The 18,837-nt window shown below is 49.2% G+C and overlaps 3 protein-coding genes across 4 annotated transcripts; all 3 read left to right on the top strand.

The window, feature by feature from the left end:
* The first annotated feature begins 2,301 nt into the window (after positions 1-2,301).
* LOC123571617 (double homeobox protein 4C-like) lies at positions 2,302-3,633 on the top strand. Its single transcript, XM_045384624.3, has one exon. It carries the CDS (start codon positions 2,356-2,358, stop codon positions 3,631-3,633), a length of 1,278 nt encoding a protein of 425 aa, XP_045240559.2. The 5' UTR covers positions 2,302-2,355.
* A 5,121-nt stretch (positions 3,634-8,754) lies between these two features.
* LOC135971536 (double homeobox protein 1-like) lies at positions 8,755-12,753 on the top strand. The gene is made up of 3 exons (XM_073993211.1): positions 8,755-9,484; positions 9,570-9,761; positions 12,709-12,753. Exons 1-3 carry the CDS (start codon positions 8,864-8,866, stop codon positions 12,751-12,753), a joined length of 858 nt encoding a protein of 285 aa, XP_073849312.1. The 5' UTR covers positions 8,755-8,863.
* Positions 12,754-13,801: 1,048 nt separating this feature from the next.
* LOC102121773 (protein FRG2-like-2) lies at positions 13,802-16,701 on the top strand. Of its 2 annotated transcripts, none has more exons than XM_015444696.3 (4): positions 13,802-14,027; positions 14,288-14,365; positions 14,595-14,672; positions 14,996-16,701. In XM_015444696.3, the coding sequence occupies exons 1-4, from the start codon at positions 13,853-13,855 to the stop codon at positions 15,460-15,462; spliced, it is 798 nt and encodes a 265-aa protein (XP_015300182.3). In that variant the 5' UTR covers positions 13,802-13,852; the 3' UTR covers positions 15,463-16,701. The 2 variants fall into 2 exon arrangements, with proteins under 2 accessions (XP_015300182.3, XP_015300181.3); XM_015444695.3 differs by having other exon boundaries at positions 13,811-14,027; positions 14,285-14,365.
* The last annotated feature ends 2,136 nt before the right edge of the window (positions 16,702-18,837 follow it).

Genomic DNA, 18,837 nt, shown 5'->3' with positions numbered 1-18,837 from the left:
TACTAATTCCAGTTACTGCTAACAACCTTTTCCAACTCTTCATCGGTTGGGAAGGCGTAGGAATTAATATCCTTCCTCCTAATTAGCTGATGACACGCTCGAGCGGACGCCAACACAGCAGCCATCCAAGCAGTCCTATACAACCGTATTGGCGACATTGGTCTTATCCTAGCTATGACACGATTCCTCCTGCATTACAACTCATGAGGCTTTCAACAGATATTAGCCCTAAACTCCAACTCAAACCTCCTTCCACTAATAGGCCTTCTCCTAGCAGCAACAGGAAAATCAGCCCAATTTGGCCTTCACCCCGACTGCCCTCTGCCATAGAAGGCCCAACTCCAGTCTCAGCTCTACTTCACTCCAGCACCATAGTTGTTGCCGGAGTATTCCTACTCATCCGTTTCCACCCTTTGATAGAAAACTATACACTAATCCAAAACCTCACATTATGCCTGGGAGCCATTACTACTCTATTCAGAGCCATCTGTGCCCTCACACAACACGATATTTAAAAAATCGTGGCCTTCCCTACCTCAAGTCAACTAGGCCTAATAATAGTCACCATTGGTATTAACCAACCATACCTAGCATTCCTACACATCTGCACCCATGCCTTCTTCAAAGCTGTACTTTTTATGTGCTCCGGATCCATTATTCATAACCTAAACAACGAACAGGACATTCGAAAAATAGGAGGTCTGTTTAAAACACTGCCCCTCACCTCAACTTCCCTAGTTATTGGCAACCTAGCACTCACAGGAATGCCTTTCCTCACAGGCTTCTACTCCAAAGATCTCATTATCGAAGCCACAAATACGTCGTATACCAACGCCTGAGCCCTATTTATTACTCTCATCGCCACCTCCCTAACAAGCGCCTACAGTACTCGAACCATTCTCCTTACCCTAACAGGACAACCCCGCTTCCCAGCCCTAATAAACATCAACGAAAACAACCCCGCCCTACTAAACCCAATTAAATAGGCAGTATAATCACGGGATTCCTTATCACCAGTAATATCCCCCCTACCTCACTCCCCCAGCCAACAACACCCTTCTATCTCAAACTCTCAGCCCTAGACGCAACTGCTCTCGGTTTCCTAACAGCCCTAGACCTCGCCCTTATAACCAACAAACTAAAAGTGAAAAACCCATCACAAATACTCAAATTCTCCAACATACTAGGATACTTCCCCACCACAGTTCACCGTATGATCCCCTAGCAAAACCTACTTATAAGTCAAAACTTAGCCCTCCTCTTATTAGACTCAACATGGCTAGAAAAATCTATACCCGAAATAATCTCACAAACACATATTACCGCTTCCACAACTGTAACCACCCAGAGAGGCATAATCAAACTCTACTTCCTCTCTTTCCTCATCCCCCCTATCCTGACCCTACTTCTAATAATATAACCTATTACCCCGAGTAATCTCAATCACAATGTATACACCAACAAACAATGTTCAACCAGCAACCACCGCTAACCAACGCCCGTAATCATACAAGGCACCCGCACCAATACAGTCACCTCGAATTAACCCCGACCCCTCCCCCTCAAAAATCACCCAGTTACCCATATTATTGAAATTAACCACCACCACTTCTTCATCCAAACTTAAAACCCATAAAACCAGCCCTACCTCCATCATTAATCCTACCAAAGGACCCCCTAGAACCTCAAGCCCTGAGCCCCATGTCTCAGGATACTCTTCAATGGCCATTGCTGTAGTATAACCAAAGACAACTATTATACCCCCCAGATAAACTAAAAATATCATTAAACCCATATAAGCCCCCCCCATAATTGAAAATAATCACACAACCAATCACACCACTAACAATTAACGCTAAACCCCCATAAATAGGAGAGGGCTTAGGAGAAAAACCTACAAACCCCATAACCAATAATACACTTAATGTCGATAAAACATATGTCATTGCTTCCATATGGACTCCAACCATAACCAATGATACGAAAAACCATCGTTGTACCTCAACTACAAAAGCACCCATGATTCCACTACGCAAATCCAACCCAATCCTAAAAATCATCAACCACTCCCCCCACCCCACTCCCCACTTCCGGGGCTTCTCCGGCCCCACCCATACCCAGGCCACAGTGACCTGGGCCCTGTGGGTCCCGGCTTCCGAGGGCGGGCTTGCCCTGGGCTCCTCCGGCATTCCTGAAGGGGCGGAGCCTGTGGGCCTTTATAAGGGCCGCTGGCCGGCTGGGCCGGCCTCCTGGCCGGACCTGCTCGCCGTGCACGGGCCGACTGAGGGGCACTGGAGCCCGCCGGCCTCTCTCTGCCCGTGTCTGTCCGCGAAATTCCGGCCAGGTCTCCCCGCGATGGCTCTCCCGACACCCGGCGACGGCGCCCTCCCGGCGGGAGCCCGAGGACGAGGACGGCGAAGGAGACTCGTTTGGACCCCGAGCCAGAGGGAGGCCCTGCGAGCCTGCTTTGAGCGGAACCCGTACCCGGGCATCGCCACCAGGGAAGAGCTGGCCCAGGCCATCGGCATTCCGGAGCCCAGGGTCCAGATTTGGTTTCAGAACGAGAGATCGCGCCAGCTGAGGCAGCACCGGCGGGAATCTCGGCCCTGGCCCGGGAAACGCGGCCCGCAAGAAGGCAGGCGAAAGCGGACCGCCGTCACCCGGTCCCAGACCGCCCTGCTCCTGCGAGCCTTCCAGCAGGATCGCTTTCCAGGCATCGCCACCCGGGAAGAACTGGCCAGAGAGACGGGCCTCCCGGAGTCCCGGATTCAGATTTGGTTTCAGAACCGGAGGGCCAGGCACCCAGGCCAGGGTGGCGGGGCACCGGCGCACGCAGGCGGCCCGGGCGACGCGGCCCCCGGCGGGTGTCCCCCCGCTCCCTCGCCGGTCGCCTCCACCCACACCGGGGCGTGGGGAACGGGGCTTCCCGCCCCCCACGTGCCCTGCGCGCCCTGGACTCTCCCACCGGGGGCTTTCGTGGGCCAGGGAGCAGGGGCCGTCGCCCCGCTGCAGCCCAGCCAGGCTGCGCAGGCAGCAGGGATCTCCCATCCCGCCCCGGCAGGCGGGGATTGGGATTTTTCCTACGCTGCCCTGGCGACTCCGGAAGGGGCGCTCTCCCACCCTCAGACTCCCCGGGGGTGGCCTCCGCGCCCGAGCCAATGGCGGGGGGATCGGGACCCGCAGCACCACAGCCTGCCGGGCCCTTGCTCGGTGGGACAGCCTGGGCCCGCTGGAGCTGAGCCGCAGGGCCAGGGTGTGCTGGCGCCGCCCACGTCCCAGGGGAGTCCGTGGTGGGGCTGGGGCCAGGGGCCCCAGGTCGCCGGGGCGGCGTGGGAGCCCCAAGTCGGGGCAGCTCCACCTCCGGGGCCCGCGCCCCCGGAGGCCTCCGCGGGGCAGGAGCAGATGCAAGCCATCCGGGCGCCCTCCCCGCCGCTCCAGGAGCCTGGGCGCTCGTCTGCACTCCCCTGCAGCCTGCTGGATGAGCTCCTGGAGACCCCCGAGTTTCTGCAGCAGGGGCAACCTTTGCTGGAAACGGAGGCCCCGACGGAGCTGCAGGACGTGGGAGAGCCCGCTTTGCTGGAACCGCTACTCCTCAGCGACGAGGAGTACCGGGCTCTGCTGGAGGAGCTTTAGGACGCGGGGTTGGGGACGGGATCGGGGGCGGGGCGGTGGCCTCCCTTTCGCGGTGAGCACCTGGCTCGGTGTGGAGAGGCCTGTTTTCCCTCCGGGCTGACCAGCCTGGCATTCCTGCCTTCCCGGTCTGGGCGCGGCGGCGGCGGCCGGAGACTCCACACCGAGGAGAACTGAGCATCCATCCCGGGGATTCCAGAGCCGGCCCAGGTTCCAGGAGGGGGACCGTCTACTGCGCATGCGCGGCCGTGCGGGCAGCGGCCAAGGCTCTGGGAGCAGCCCCGGCAGAGCTCTCACGCTTTTCCACCACCCGACCCCCGCTTGATCCCCCACCCCACTCCCCAACACAGCGCGCGCGCGCGCGCCCGCGCACACGCACACACACCCCAAGACACCCACACAACCACACACCCACACACCCAAACACACCACCCCCACCCCCACCCCCACCCCCACCCCCACCCCCACCCCCACCGAAAGCACCACCACCGTGTTCTGCACTGGGCTGCCCTTGCCATCAAACTAGGAATAGCCCCCTTCCACTTTGGAGTCCCAGAAGTTACCCAAGGAACATCCCTAACTTCTGGCCTACTCCTCCTTACATGGCAAATACTAGCCCCCATCTCAATCATATACCAAATTCACCCATCAATCAACACCCATATCCTCCTAACTCCCTCTACCCTATCTATCACAGTAGGCAGCTGAGGAGGTCTCAACCGAACACAATTACGCAAAATCCTAGGATATTCTTCAATCACTCACATAGGCTGAATAATAAGAACACTAGTATATAACCCAACTATCACAATTCTTTACTTCACCATAGACATCATCCTAACAACTACCATATTCCTGACCCTCAACCTAAACTCAAACACCACCACCCTCATACTATCCCACACCTGAAACAAATCAACCTGTCTAGCACCACTAAGAGCATCCACCCTCCTATCCCTAGGGGGCTTACCCCCTCTAACCGGCTTCCTACCTACATGAATTACCGTTCAAGAACTCACAATAAACAATCACTTTCTCATCCCCTCTATCATAATTATCAGAACTCTGCTTAACCCGTATTTCTCTATACGCCTAATCTATACCATCTCCCTAACACTATTTCCTACATCCAACAACACAAAAATAATATGGCAATTCGAAAACACAAAACCTACACTCCTTATTCCCCCACTCGTCATTGCCTCTACCCTTTTACTACCAACCTCCGCCCTAATTTTGGCTATCCACTAGAAATTTAGGTTAAACAAGACCAAGAGCCTTCAAAGCCCTTAGTAAGTGTAAATACTTAATTTCTGAAGTACATAAGGACTGCAAACACCTACTCTGCATCAATTGAACGCAAATCAATTACTTTCATTAAGCTAAGCCCTCACTAGATCAACGGGACTCGAACCCACAAAAATTTAGTGAACAGCTAAATACCCTAATCAACTGGCTTTGATCCACTTCTCCCGCCGCAGGGAAAAAAGGCGGGAGAAGCCCCGGCAGAAACTTTTAAAGCTGCTCCTTTGAACTTGCAATTCAATGTGAAAATCACCTCCGGGCTGGTCAAAGGAGGACTAGACCCCTGTCTTTAGGTTTACAGCCTAATGCTTACTCAGCCACTTTACCCTTCCCTTCTCTCTATCTCTACCTATGCTCATCAACCGTTGACTCTTTTCAACAAACCATAAGGACATTGGGACTCTATACCTACTATTTGGTGCATGAGCTGGAATCCTAGGTACAGCTCTAAGCCTTCTTCTTCGAGCTGAACTAGGTCAACCCGGCAATCTACTAGGTAACGACCATATTTACAACGTTATTGTAACGGCCCATGCATTCATCATAATTTTATCCTTATAATTGCCCATGGACTCACCTCCTCCATCTATTTCTGCCTAGCTAACTCAGACTATGAACGTACCCACAGCCGTATCCTACTACTGTCCCGAGGACTTCAAACCCTACTCCCATTAATAACCTTTAGATGGTTCACAGCAAACCTTACTAATCTTGCCCTACCCCCCACTATCAACCTACTAGGTGAGCTCTTTGTAATCGCAGCCTCATTTTCCTGATCCCATATGACTATTGTACTAACAGGACTCAACATACTAATTACAGCCCTCTACTCTCTCCACATGTTCATCACAATGCAGCGAGGAACACTTACACATCATATAATCAACATAAAACCCCCCTTCACACGAGAAAATACGTTCGTATTTATACACCTCGCTCCAATCATTCTTCTATCCCTCAACCCCAATATCATTCTAGGGTTTGCTCCCTGTAAATATAGTTTAATCAAAACATTAGATTGTGAACCTAACTATGGAAGCTTATCACTTCTTATTTACCGAGAGAACCTGCAAGGACTGCTAATCCATGCCTCCGTACTTAAAATTACGGCTTTCTCAACTTTTAAAGGATAACTAACAGCTATCCATTGGCCTTAGGAGCCAAAAACATTGGTGCAACTCCAAATAAAAGTAACAATCGTGTGTACCCCTGTTATAACAACAACCCTCGCCTCCCTAACTCTTCCAATTTTTGCCACCCTCATCAACCCTGACAAAACACGCTCATATCCAAATTATGTAAAAACAACTGTAACATATGCTTTTATTACTAGCCTTCTTCCAACAACTTTCTACATTTTCTTCAACCAAGAAACAACCATGTGAAGTTGACATTGAATAACAGCCCAGACATTAGATCTAACACTAAGCTTTAAACTAGATTACTTTTCCATAATATTTATTCCAATCGCACTGTTCATCACCTGATCCATTATAGAATCCTCGCTATGGTACATAAGCTCAGATCCAAACATTAACCAACTCTTCAAATATCTCCTTATCTTCCTCGCTGCCATACTAATTCCAGTTACTGCTAACAACCTTTTCCAACTCTTCATCGGTTGGGAAGGCGTAGGAATTAATATCCTTCCTCCTAATTAGCTGATGACACGCTCGAGCGGACGCCAACACAGCAGCCATCCAAGCAGTCCTATACAACCGTATTGGCGACATTGGTCTTATCCTAGCTATGACACGATTCCTCCTGCATTACAACTCATGAGGCTTTCAACAGATATTAGCCCTAAACTCCAACTCAAACCTCCTTCCACTAATAGGCCTTCTCCTAGCAGCAACAGGAAAATCAGCCCAATTTGGCCTTCACCCCGACTGCCCTCTGCCATAGAAGGCCCAACTCCAGTCTCAGCTCTACTTCACTCCAGCACCATAGTTGTTGCCGGAGTATTCCTACTCATCCGTTTCCACCCTTTGATAGAAAACTATACACTAATCCAAAACCTCACATTATGCCTGGGAGCCATTACTACTCTATTCAGAGCCATCTGTGCCCTCACACAACACGATATTTAAAAAATCGTGGCCTTCCTACCTCAAGTCAACTAGGCCTAATAATAGTCACCATTGGTATTAACCAACCATACCTAGCATTCCTACACATCTGCACCCATGCCTTCTTCAAAGCTGTACTTTTTATGTGCTCCGGATCCATTATTCATAACCTAAACAACGAACAGGACATTCGAAAAATAGGAGGTCTGTTTAAAACACTGCCCCTCACCTCAACTTCCCTAGTTATTGGCAACCTAGCACTCACAGGAATGCCTTTCCTCACAGGCTTCTACTCCAAAGATCTCATTATCGAAGCCACAAATACGTCGTATACCAACGCCTGAGCCCTATTTATTACTCTCATCGCCACCTCCCTAACAAGCGCCTACAGTACTCGAACCATTCTCCTTACCCTAACAGGACAACCCCGCTTCCCAGCCCTAATAAACATCAACGAAAACAACCCCGCCCTACTAAACCCAATTAAATAGGCAGTAGAATCACGGGATTCCTTATCACCAGTAATATCCCCCCTACCTCACTCCCCCAGCCAACAACACCCTTCTATCTCAAACTCTCAGCCCTAGACGCAACTGCTCTCGGTTTCCTAACAGCCCTAGACCTCGCCCTTATAACCAACAAACTAAAAGTGAAAAACCCATCACAAATACTCAAATTCTCCAACATACTAGGATACTTCCCCACCACAGTTCACCGTATGATCCCCTAGCAAAACCTACTTATAAGTCAAAACTTAGCCCTCCTCTTATTAGACTCAACATGGCTAGAAAAATCTATACCCGAAATAATCTCACAAACACATATTACCGCTTCCACAACTGTAACCACCCAGAGAGGCATAATCAAACTCTACTTCCTCTCTTTCCTCATCCCCCCTATCCTGACCCTACTTCTAATAATATAACCTATTACCCCGAGTAATCTCAATCACAATGTATACACCAACAAACAATGTTCAACCAGCAACCACCGCTAACCAACGCCCGTAATCATACAAGGCACCCGCACCAATACAGTCACCTCGAATTAACCCCGACCCCTCGCCCTCAAAAATCACCCAGTTACCCATATTATTGAAATTAACCACCACCACTTCTTCATCCAAACTTAAAACCCATAAAACCAGCCCTACCTCCATCATTAATCCTACCAAAGGACCCCCTAGAACCTCAAGCCCTGAGCCCCATGTCTCAGGATACTCTTCAATGGCCATTGCTGTAGTATAACCAAAGACAACTATTATACCCCCCAGATAAACTAAAAATATCATTAAACCCATATAAGCCCCCCCATAATTGAAAATAATCACACAACCAATCACACCACTAACAATTAACGCTAAACCCCCATAAATAGGAGAGGGCTTAGGAGAAAAACCTACAAACCCCATAACCAATAATACACTTAATGTCGATAAAACATATGTCATTGCTTCCATATGGACTCCAACCATAACCAATGATACGAAAAACCATCGTTGTACCTCAACTACAAAAGCACCCATGATTCCACTACGCAAATCCAACCCAATCCTAAAAATCATCAACCACTCCCCCCACCCCACTCCCCACTTCCGGGGCTTCTCCGGCCCCACCCATACCCAGGCCACAGTGACCTGGGCCCTGTGGGTCCCGGCTTCCGAGGGCGGGCTTGCCCTGGGCTCCTCCGGCATTCCTGAAGGGGCGGAGCCTGTGGGCCTTTATAAGGGCCGCTGGCCGGCTGGGCCGGCCTCCTGGCCGGACCTGCTCGCCGTGCACGGGCCGACTGAGGGGCACTGGAGCCCGCCGGCCTCTCTCTGCCCGTGTCTGTCCGCGAAATTCCGGCCAGGTCTCCCCGCGATGGCTCTCCCGACACCCGGCGACGGCGCCCTCCCGGCGGGAGCCCGAGGACGAGGACGGCGAAGGAGACTCGTTTGGACCCCGAGCCAGAGGGAGGCCCTGCGAGCCTGCTTTGAGCGGAACCCGTACCCGGGCATCGCCACCAGGGAAGAGCTGGCCCAGGCCATCGGCATTCCGGAGCCCAGGGTCCAGATTTGGTTTCAGAACGAGAGATCGCGCCAGCTGAGGCAGCACCGGCGGGAATCTCGGCCCTGGCCCGGGAAACGCGGCCCGCAAGAAGGCAGGCGAAAGCGGACCGCCGTCACCCGGTCCCAGACCGCCCTGCTCCTGCGAGCCTTCCAGCAGGATCGCTTTCCAGGCATCGCCACCCGGGAAGAACTGGCCAGAGAGACGGGCCTCCCGGAGTCCCGGATTCAGATTTGGTTTCAGAACCGGAGGGCCAGGCACCCAGGCCAGGGTGGCGGGGCACCGGCGCACGCAGGCGGCCCGGGCGACGCGGCCCCCGGCGGGTGTCCCCCCGCTCCCTCGCCGGTCGCCTTCACCCACACCGGGGCGTGGGCAACGGGGCTTCCCGCCCCCCACGTGCCCTGCGCGCCCTGGACTCTCCCACCGGGGGCTTTCGTGGGCCAGGGAGCAGGGGCCGTCGCCCCGCTGCAGCCCAGCCAGGCTGCGCAGGCAGCAGGGATCTCCCATCCCGCCCCGGCAGGCGGGGATTGGGATCTTTCCTACGCTGCCCTGGCGACTCCGGAAGGGGCGCTCTCCCACCCTCAGACTCCCCGGGGGTGGCCTCCGCGCCCGAGCCAATGGCGGGGGGATCGGGACCCGCAGCACCACAGCCTGCCGGGCCCTTGCTCGGTGGGACAGCCTGGGCCCGCTGGAGCTGAGCCGCAGGGCCAGGGTGTGCTGGCGCCGCCCACGTCCCAGGGGAGTCCGTGGTGGATGCTGAATAATAATTGCATCCTAAAAAAACTCAACATACTGGACTCAAATGATTCTCCTGCCTTAGCTTCCCAAAGAGCTGTCACTGTAGGCATGAGCCACCATGCTTGGCCTATACCCTAAAAAATTAAAACCATCCTACTTACTAAATTGATGTAAACATGGGAAGACCTAGGTCACCAAAGTGTTAGGACACAAGTAAATAGCTTGGAATATTAACATCCACCTGATGATGCCCTGAGTAAACACGTCCTACTTTAAAACAATACAAATCAATGCTATTATTCTGAAATATGAAGTTAAAATTTTGTGCAAATAGGTAATATTTAAATTTTTGTAATGTATAACATTCATGCAGAAAGACATATACAAAGAAATCACGTAAAGTTCAATCAGTTATTACAAAGTGAACACACGTGTGTAACCTAGAAATAGAACCAGCTTCACTGATGCCCTGGCAACCACTTTCTCTCTTTTCATTCCCCCAAAGTCACTAAGATCTTAAGGGCTAACATTGTAGATCAACTTTGTTTTCTCACACGTTTTATCACAGAAAATTTAAAACATATACAAAATAAAAGAAGCAGTACAATACGCCTGTTACCCAGGCTCATCAATACCTAATAATATGCCAATTTTGTGTTATCTATACTTCAACTCATTTCTCACACAGAGAAATTGAAGGTAAAATCTTGGCTGAGCACAATGGCTTATGCCTGTGTAATCTCATTACTTTGGAATGACAAGGCAGGAGGATCATTTGAGGTCAGGAGTTTGAGAGTAGCCTGGGCAGCATAGTGAGACCACAACTTCATTTCAATTTTTTTTTAATTAATCAGGTGCGGTGGTGCATGCCTGGAGTTCCAGCTACTTGGGATGTTGACATAGCAGGATCCCTTGATTCTGGGAGTTTGAGGCTACAGTGAGTTGTGATTGTGTCACTGCACATCAGCCTGGGTGACAGAGTGACTCTGTCTCAAAATAAATAAATAAAGCTTCTATCTTAACTAGCTTTTTACACATAAACACATCCATATAAACAATCCCTCTTTTAACAGTAGAAGTACCAAATTAAAAATCATTAACGTGAACCCATTTTTAACTCAGACTTTACCTTTTAATAAGTTTTTTTTTTTTTTTTTTTTTTTTTTTGAGGTAAGATATGCACTTATTGGAAGGTCTAATCTTAGCTGGGCACGGTGGCTCAGGTTTTTAACTTCATCACTTTGGGAGCCAGAGCTCAGGAGTTTGAGACCAGCCTAGGCAACATAACGAGAACTCACTGGGGCAAGATATGAGACCTCATCTCTACAACAATTTTCTAAAAGTTAGTTGGGCACAGTGGCGCACACTTGTCATCACAGCTATTTGGGAGGCTGACTTAGGAAGATCACTGGAGTCTGGGAGGTCAAGGCTGTAGTGAGCTGTGATTGCACCGCTGCACTCCATCCAGAGGGACGAGTGAGGCTCTGTCAAAAAAAGGTGCAATCTTAACTGTACATTTTTGACTCATCAACACATCCATATAAACAATCCCTCTCTTAAAAATAAAAGTATCCAATTTAACAGATATTAATATTCATGGGAATTACCTAGACATTTTTTGTTTGTTTTGGTTTGGATTTTTATTGAAAGGACACACCTAGAAATGTTATTTAAAATCTAGATTTTGATAAAAATAAGCCTGAGTTTTTTATTTTTTTAAGATGAAGTTTTGCTGTGTCACCCAGCTGGAGTACAGTGGCATGATCTCGGCTCACCAAAACCTCTGCCTCCCGAGTTCAAGTGATCCTCCTGCCTCCTGAGTAGCTGGGATTACAGGCGTGAGCCACTACATTCAGCCAATTTTTTTTTTTTTTTTTTTTTTTTAGTACAGATGGGGTTTCCTTATGTTGGGTAGGCTGCCCTCGAACTCCTGACCTAAGGTGATCCACCCGCCTTGGCCTCGCAAAGCGCTGGGATTACAGGTGTGAGCCACCGTGCCCAGCCAGGCCTGAGTTTTGCCTGAGCATTTCTCTTTCTAAGAAAGTACAGCATATGGCAGTTACAAGGTCTCTTTTATCTAAAATAGAATTTAATAAATAAAAATTTAAACAATTTACCTGAGATTAAAGGACAAATCAAAACGTGTGTAATGTGTTGTCTGTAGAAGTATAGTTTAACAATGACACAAATTATTAATAACCAATAAATGTTATAATAATTTATTAACTAAAATGAACAAAATTCTTATTATGATATCTATGAAAATACTTTCTTAGAGTAAAATATTCTCATATCTTGAGACGGCACTGGTTAAAAACAGCAAAGATTTGCAAGTTGATGTCTTATCAAGTACTTACTTATCAAGTAAGTAGCAGATCCCTCTTCACATCTTTACAGAGTTATCCAAAAAGCAGTAATTTACACAAGAGCAGACAATTTTCCTAGCTTTCTGTTGAGTTTATATGTTAATGTGGTTATAGAATTTAACTCAATTTTCTTATAAAATTACCTGACCAAATTTTATATGATATTATGATATCATAATATATCAAAATTTATTTAGATGTCAAATAAATTTTATATATCATAATATTATACAATGTAACGATATTATAAGTTCCATTTACACTCAGATAATTTCACTAGGCAGTGTCTGTCAACCACCAATATCTTTTTTGGTTCCACTACTTGCACGGACAGCACAGCTGGGAAAACACAGGTTCACCCAACACAGTCTCTTCCCTGGTTCTTTCTCCTCCTCAGGGAATCCGCTCATCAGTCAATCAAGTCATCTGGGCCTGGAGGCTGAGTACTCCCTAACACAGAGTGTCTCATTCCTGCATGCTTTCCTCAGCAGACGGGAGACAAGAAGGAAAACTTCTTGTTGGCTGAACAGGTTTCTCCTTCCTGCCGCTTCTTAGAGCCTCAACAAGAAGTTTCTTGCTGTAGTTCTACTGGGGGCCTAGACACAGTTAGGGAGAGACTTTTTCAGGATCCTGTCACAGTGACAAGAAAACAAAGAACCGGGAGCATGTCCCAGCAAGTGTTTCAGCCAGGAAACACTTGCTGGGACATGAACTAACCCTTCTGCAGTCTGAGGGCTCTGACCAGCAGAGACAGACTCTGCTGTAGTAGGAAGGGATGAGGCCACTGTTCTGAACCTAGAGCTCCACCACACCTTGTTCTGTCTCACTGAGGCAATTTTGAGAGGCTGCCCTGGAATATGTCTTGATGGTGGATGTTGAGAAACAATGTGGGCTTTGATGGGATTCGGGTGGTGTCTGCTGTGTGAAGACAGGAGCTGAATGTTCAGAATCAGGGCTGTTTTTCTTGTGATCAGTTGGGTTACCTGTTTGGAATCAAGTCCATTTTTACTAGGGAGGCTGAATAAATTCCACAGAACACAGTGGTGCTCCCAGGATGACTGAGGCAGGGTGAGAAAGGGGAAATGATTTTCCACCTAGACTTTTTGCTACCTCAGGAATCAAGGGCTGATTAGGTTAGCACTGGCTCTAATCTAATCAATTCAATTTTATTGCATTTGATCTAATTATCTTCCCCATTTTTAAGGTAGGATGGGCCATTTCATTTGGTATTTATTTTTTCTTTGCATTTTTATTTCATCATATATGTGTGGATCTAACACAATCAACCATAATTTGACATTTGTTGTTTCCAAGCATTTAAGAAATTATAATATCTATGTATACAATGTTAACACTATGTATAATAAATTCTCTTTCTGTGCAAAATATAACTGAGACAGAAATCGGAAGACATGATTCCCCGATCTTCTTCTGATCCCTGTGCTCCCGGTTCTTTGTTTTCTCGTCACTATGACAGGATCCTGAAAAAGTCTCTCCTTAACTTGGTCTAGGCCCCCAGTAGAACTACAGCAAGAAACTTCTTGCTGAGGCTCTAAGAAGCGGCAGGAAGGAGAAACCTGTTCAGCCAATAAGAGTCAGCCACGCCCAGCCGAGGGACGTATAAAGGCAGGTCCAGCGGAATAACCCGCAGTCCGCCTTTGGACGTGAAAGAGCGGCCTCCTTTCGCTTGAGCGTCCACATGGGAAAGGGAAATGAAGACCCGGATCTCCACTGCTCCTCCAGGCAGCACCCCACTGACCAGCCCCCCTCCCCACAGGTCTTTACAGAAAGGGGCCCAGATGAGAAGAAACCATTCAAAGGAAAAGGCAAGACGGCCTCCTCCCATTCCCGTGAGAAGCACATACAAAGGCAAGGTAAGGCCTTGGGCTGCTGCCATGGAGGCTGGAAGGAGAGTTGGAATCAGGGATACTGAGCCATGTGTCTTTAGTAGGGTTTTATTTTGAGATTTGGGGATGGGAAATGGCTTGGTGCCCTCAGGGGACTTTGAGAAATGTGTTCCTCGTGATGCTGGCAGAACTTCACATGAAAGACTGATCCGCAAAAACTCATCAGAGATAGACTATGGGACTCTGCCTAGGGAGAGGTGAGTCATCTAAACTTCCTTTTGCAGCAGGATCGGAGCCCAATCCAAACAAGGAGGAGAATTCTGAGGAAACCAAGCTCAAGGCCGGGAACAGCACTGCTGGATCCGGTAAGATTTGACTCTTTCCAGGCAAGAAGGGACAGGGCAGCAACACTGGCTCCCCTGGCCAGAAAACCGGGAGCTCCTTGGCAGCCAGGGCGGTGCAGATCCTGGACACTGGAGAACAGAGGAGAGTTGGGGTTTGGTGGGAACCTGAGCTCCTGTGTGTCCAGGATGGACTAGGAATTTCAGGGTGTTCAGTTGGAGGCACTTTCTCAAACTCTCATTGTATTCACAGAACCAGAGTCCAGCTCATACCGGGAAAACTGCAGGAAAAGAAAAATCCGTTCCAAGGACAGCTGCCAAGACAGAGCAGGTAGAATCTTGGTGTTTTTTGTTGGTGGTGGTAGTGGTGGGTTTTTTGTTTTTGGTTTGCCCCAAAAGGTAAATAATCAGGAAACTTTTATACGAGGCTTGAGCGGAAAGGGAGTTACTTACTGACAAGTACATTTTTGAGAGCTTAGCACTCTGAGAATATTTGGGGACTCACAAGGGGTTCAACCTCACTTCATTCCAGTGCTGAGATGGTCAGGAAGGAGTGGGAGAGACAAGTGGGGTTCACCTGGGTGCACAGGGGGTTCTGGAAATGAGGGTCTGTGGGGACTGCTCTGGCGAGTCTCTCACATGCTTTCTTTGCAGGGAACTGTCCAGAAGAAGAGTGCGGCTTGCCGCTGAAAAAAAAATCAAGATCCTCCACTGCTGTGCACAACAGTGAAATCCAGGAGACTTGTGATGGCCACCATGGGGGACATTCCAGGGCTCGCACTGGGCGCAGCCAGCGGCACACGTCTCGGGCCCTAGGAGTCCAAACACCGTCACTTCGAAAAAGCTTGGTGACCTCTGTGCGAGCTATGTCGGAGGCTATTTATCAAGACCTAGCCCAGGTGTGGGCACAGCAGATCCGTTCTCCACTGACCTGGGAGCAGCTCACACTGCTCACTCAGCTCTGGGGGCCTCTGTGTGCCCAGGTGCAGACCTTGTATTCCATGTCCACCCAGGCAGCTTATGTCTTCCCTGCTGAGGGCTGGCTTGTCCCAGCCACACTGCCTGGTCCTCGGGATTCAGCCCTGGATAGAGAAGCCCATCCCTGGGCAGGAGATAACTGAGCCTGTCAGTGGATCAGATGAGGCTGAGCTGGGAGCACCCTGACCCTATTCAGCAGAGGATGCATCTCTGGGAATGAGAACAAGGACCTGTTACTTCTCAGATTCTTCCAGATGACCAGCAGTGACAATTTTGGATGCACTGTGTTAATAAATGACAGAACTTGAAGAAGTCATAGGAAAGAAACTTGAGTGGCATACTCAGAATTGTGAGCCTTCCATTTTGCAGAGCACTAAGGCTACAGACAAATTTTATATTTCATGTTAGACATTTGATGCCTTTTGGATGTCTGATGACAGTCGTGCATTTCTGTATAATCAAAAATATTAGAATGTAATCATGTGAATTTGCGTATTTTAGATTGTAGAAAAGTAAATATAAAATTATATGCTTTTTTTTTTTTTTTTTTTTTTGAGACAGTCTTGCTATGTTACCCAGGCTGGAGTGCAGTGGCACAATCCTAGCTCACTGCAACCTCCGTTTCCTGGGTTCAAACAATTCTCATGCCTCAGCCTCCCAAGTAGCTGGGACTACAGGCAGGTACCACCTGGCTGAGTTTTTTTCTTGTTTTGTTAGTAGAGACAGAGTTTTGTCACATTGACCAGGTTGGCCTCGAACTCAAGTGATCCGCCAGCCTCCGCCTCCCAGTGTGCTGGGATTACAGGCATGAGCTGCCTTACCAAGAAATTGCTTCTCTTTTAATTCAGAAAAGGTTATAGGCTCTCACTCTTCCAGCCTGAACCCATGGAGTACTAATATCCACAAACCATTAATAGCACTCCCTGTGGGAAAATGTCTATACATTTTTACAGTTTGATATAAGTATAGTAAAATTAATATGCAAGCTATTTACTTTTAATATTTCTACATAAAATTTAAGTCAAGATCTATTAAATGGTAAATGATTGTACTTATTTATTCACCTGCCTCATGTTTTATTTCTTTTTAAATATCCTAAATTTAAATTTTATTGTATTTTATACATTTCAATTGATTGTACTGTATTGCAGGATATGGAGATTTCATCACATACTACAGCACAGTGTATTTTGTTATATTTGACATACATTCTGGTATTTTGTACTGAGATCATACAATCTTTCATTATCTAGGAGTATTAATTACTTGTTTGGTTGCTTTATAATTTTCATTTTATGTAATAATGAAATAAACGTTAATGTTGTTTGGAATTTTAAATTTCTTTCATATATAATTTGTATCTAATAAAGATGTGAAAAAGAGAATGTCTTATCTTCACTTCTGCGTCATCCTAACCCTGACCTCCCCGCAGCCCACAGCTCTGTCATAGTCCGGGGACAGTGTTCCGTTACTACAGGAAATGGGGCCAGTTCAATGGGAATACATAGATAGCAATTGGAGATGTAGAGATTTTATCCTCCACCACTGCGATAGAAAAGAACCACAGTCATGTGAGTCACACAATTTTCGGGTTGACACAGCTTACGAGTTATGCTTACACTATGCTGTAGAATAACTCTGACATAAAATTATGTATATTAAATAAATGCACGTACATAAATAACGTGTCTAAATAACAATGTACATATCTTAATGAAAATGAACTTTATTGCTAAAAAAGTTAACACACAGATACATACAATGGGATCATAAAATGTTGAAGAATAGAGATGGGGAGAGGAACACAGACATAGAGAAAGGGAGGAACGGAGCTAGAAAAAGACAGATGAACAGAGGGACATTGGAAAGGAGAAAGTGGGGAGAGGGGGAGGAAGGGAGGTAGGGAGTGGGGAGGGAGGAAGGGAAGGACAGAGGGAGAAAGGGAGGCAGAGACAGAGAGAGGAAGGCAGAGAGAAAAGCACTCTTCTGCCTCCAGGACCAACAGGACCTTGCACTCCGGGAAAATGTTGGGTGCCCGGTGCGGGCTAAGGGCTCGGCCCACAGCTGCGTCGGCCTGCGGGGCGCTCACCGGGCCCCCGGATCCCCAGTCTGGGTCACTTCATCCCGGAGCAATTCAGACGAATTCCATCTCCCACGGAATGAGCGAATTGCCCAGAGAGCAATGAGCCGAGACTCAGGTGATCGTCCGTTTTTCATCCACATGGTTCACAGATGACAGAGCCCCACGTTGAGCCTGCAACAGAGCGCGAGGCGGAGAGTCCCGTCCGCACAGGAGTCGCACTCAGGCCGATGAAGCGTGGTTTCGGGTTCCACGTTCCTTTGCCCTCTGCAAGGGGGCCTGTTGGTCACGTGTCTCTGGCCCCCGAAAGAGAGATCGTGTTGACTGTTTCCCGAGCTCTGTGGGGACCCAGAAACCTGCAGGGAAGCGTGGAAAAGCAGCGCCGTGTCTTCGCTCTCCTTTCCAGTTTCCAAACAGGCCACAGTGGAGACTCCCCTTGTCGCAGGAAACAGGAATCCGTCCTCAGGCCGTGATGCTCCGCACGTTTCTTTTCTCTGTGGTTTCGCTCTCGTTTTCTACATGACAATGAACGAGATCCACACACCTGCGTGCGTGAGACTATCACGGCAACGGCGACACCCACAGGCATTGCCGCCTTCACGGAGAGGGCCTGGAAAACTCAAGACTGTCGTGGAGGTTCAGTTCCACGCTCCACCCTTCAGGGTGGTTTCTCCCTGAAAACGTGTGCGAGTCAAGACAGCGGCTTCCAGTTTCTATAGAATCACTGGAGAACCCCAGAGAGCCAGCCCCGAAGCCCCGTTCCCCTCCAGTCTGGCCCTGCACCCACGCACCCCACAAGGCCCTGGTCCCTGTGGTTTTCTGCTTCCGAGACTTTTCGGCTACCCGGGACCCTGGGCCCGGAGCTCATGCATATTCATGAAGGGTGAAGCTGGTGGGTGTTTCCCAGGGCCTCTGGCTGGACCTGCCTGCAGCGCAGAGGCCAACTGAGGCTCACCGGAGCTGGCCGGCCTCTCTCTGCCCGTGTCTGTCCGTGAAATTCCGGCCAGGTGCCCCCGCGATGCTCTCCCCACATCTTCCGACAGCCCTTTCCCGGCGGAAGCCCGAGGAACAGGACGGCGAAGGAGACTCATTTGTAACCTGAAGGAAAAGATGCCCTGCCAGCGTGCTTTGAGCGGAACCCGTACGCGAACTGGGAGAGACTGGCCTTTTGGGGTCCAGGATTCAGATTTCCTGTCAGAATCGAAGGTCCAGGCATCCAGGCCAGGGTAGCAGGGACCCGCGCACGCAGGCGGCCTGTGCAACGCGACCCCGGCGGGCGCCACCCTCCTCCCTCCTTGGTCACCTTCACCCACACCAGGGCATGGGGGACAGGAGGGTTTCGTGAGCCAGGCAGCAAGGGTCGCCCCTCTGCTGCAGCCCAGCCAGACTTCTGCCCCAAGCCCAGAAGGAATCTGCCCCGGCACTTGGGGATTTTGGG

This window comes from Macaca fascicularis, chromosome 6 (assembly GCF_037993035.2).
Source record: "Macaca fascicularis isolate 582-1 chromosome 6, T2T-MFA8v1.1".
NCBI lineage: Eukaryota > Metazoa > Chordata > Mammalia > Primates > Cercopithecidae > Macaca > Macaca fascicularis.
The sequence above is the reverse complement of the archived record's forward strand: the minus strand, read 5'-3'. Positions and strand labels throughout refer to the sequence as shown.

Excerpts from the sequence above, each read along its gene's own strand:
- LOC123571617 (XM_045384624.3), top strand. The coding sequence starts at position 2,356 with ATGGCTCTCCCGACACCCGGCGACGGCGCCCTCCCGGCGGGAGCCCGA.
- LOC135971536 (XM_073993211.1), top strand. The coding sequence starts at position 8,864 with ATGGCTCTCCCGACACCCGGCGACGGCGCCCTCCCGGCGGGAGCCCGA. Across the intron at positions 9,485-9,569 it reads CTCTCCCACCGGGGGCTTTC|GCGGGGATTGGGATCTTTCC; the intron begins GTGGGCCAGGGA and ends CCGCCCCGGCAG. Across the intron at positions 9,762-12,708 it reads AGCTGAGCCGCAGGGCCAGG|AGCCTCAACAAGAAGTTTCT; the intron begins GTGTGCTGGCGC and ends GCCGCTTCTTAG.
- LOC102121773 (XM_015444695.3), top strand. The coding sequence starts at position 13,853 with ATGGGAAAGGGAAATGAAGACCCGGATCTCCACTGCTCCTCCAGGCAG. Across the intron at positions 14,028-14,284 it reads GAAGCACATACAAAGGCAAG|CAGGATCGGAGCCCAATCCA; the intron begins GTAAGGCCTTGG and ends TTCCTTTTGCAG. Across the intron at positions 14,366-14,594 it reads GAACAGCACTGCTGGATCCG|AACCAGAGTCCAGCTCATAC; the intron begins GTAAGATTTGAC and ends TTGTATTCACAG.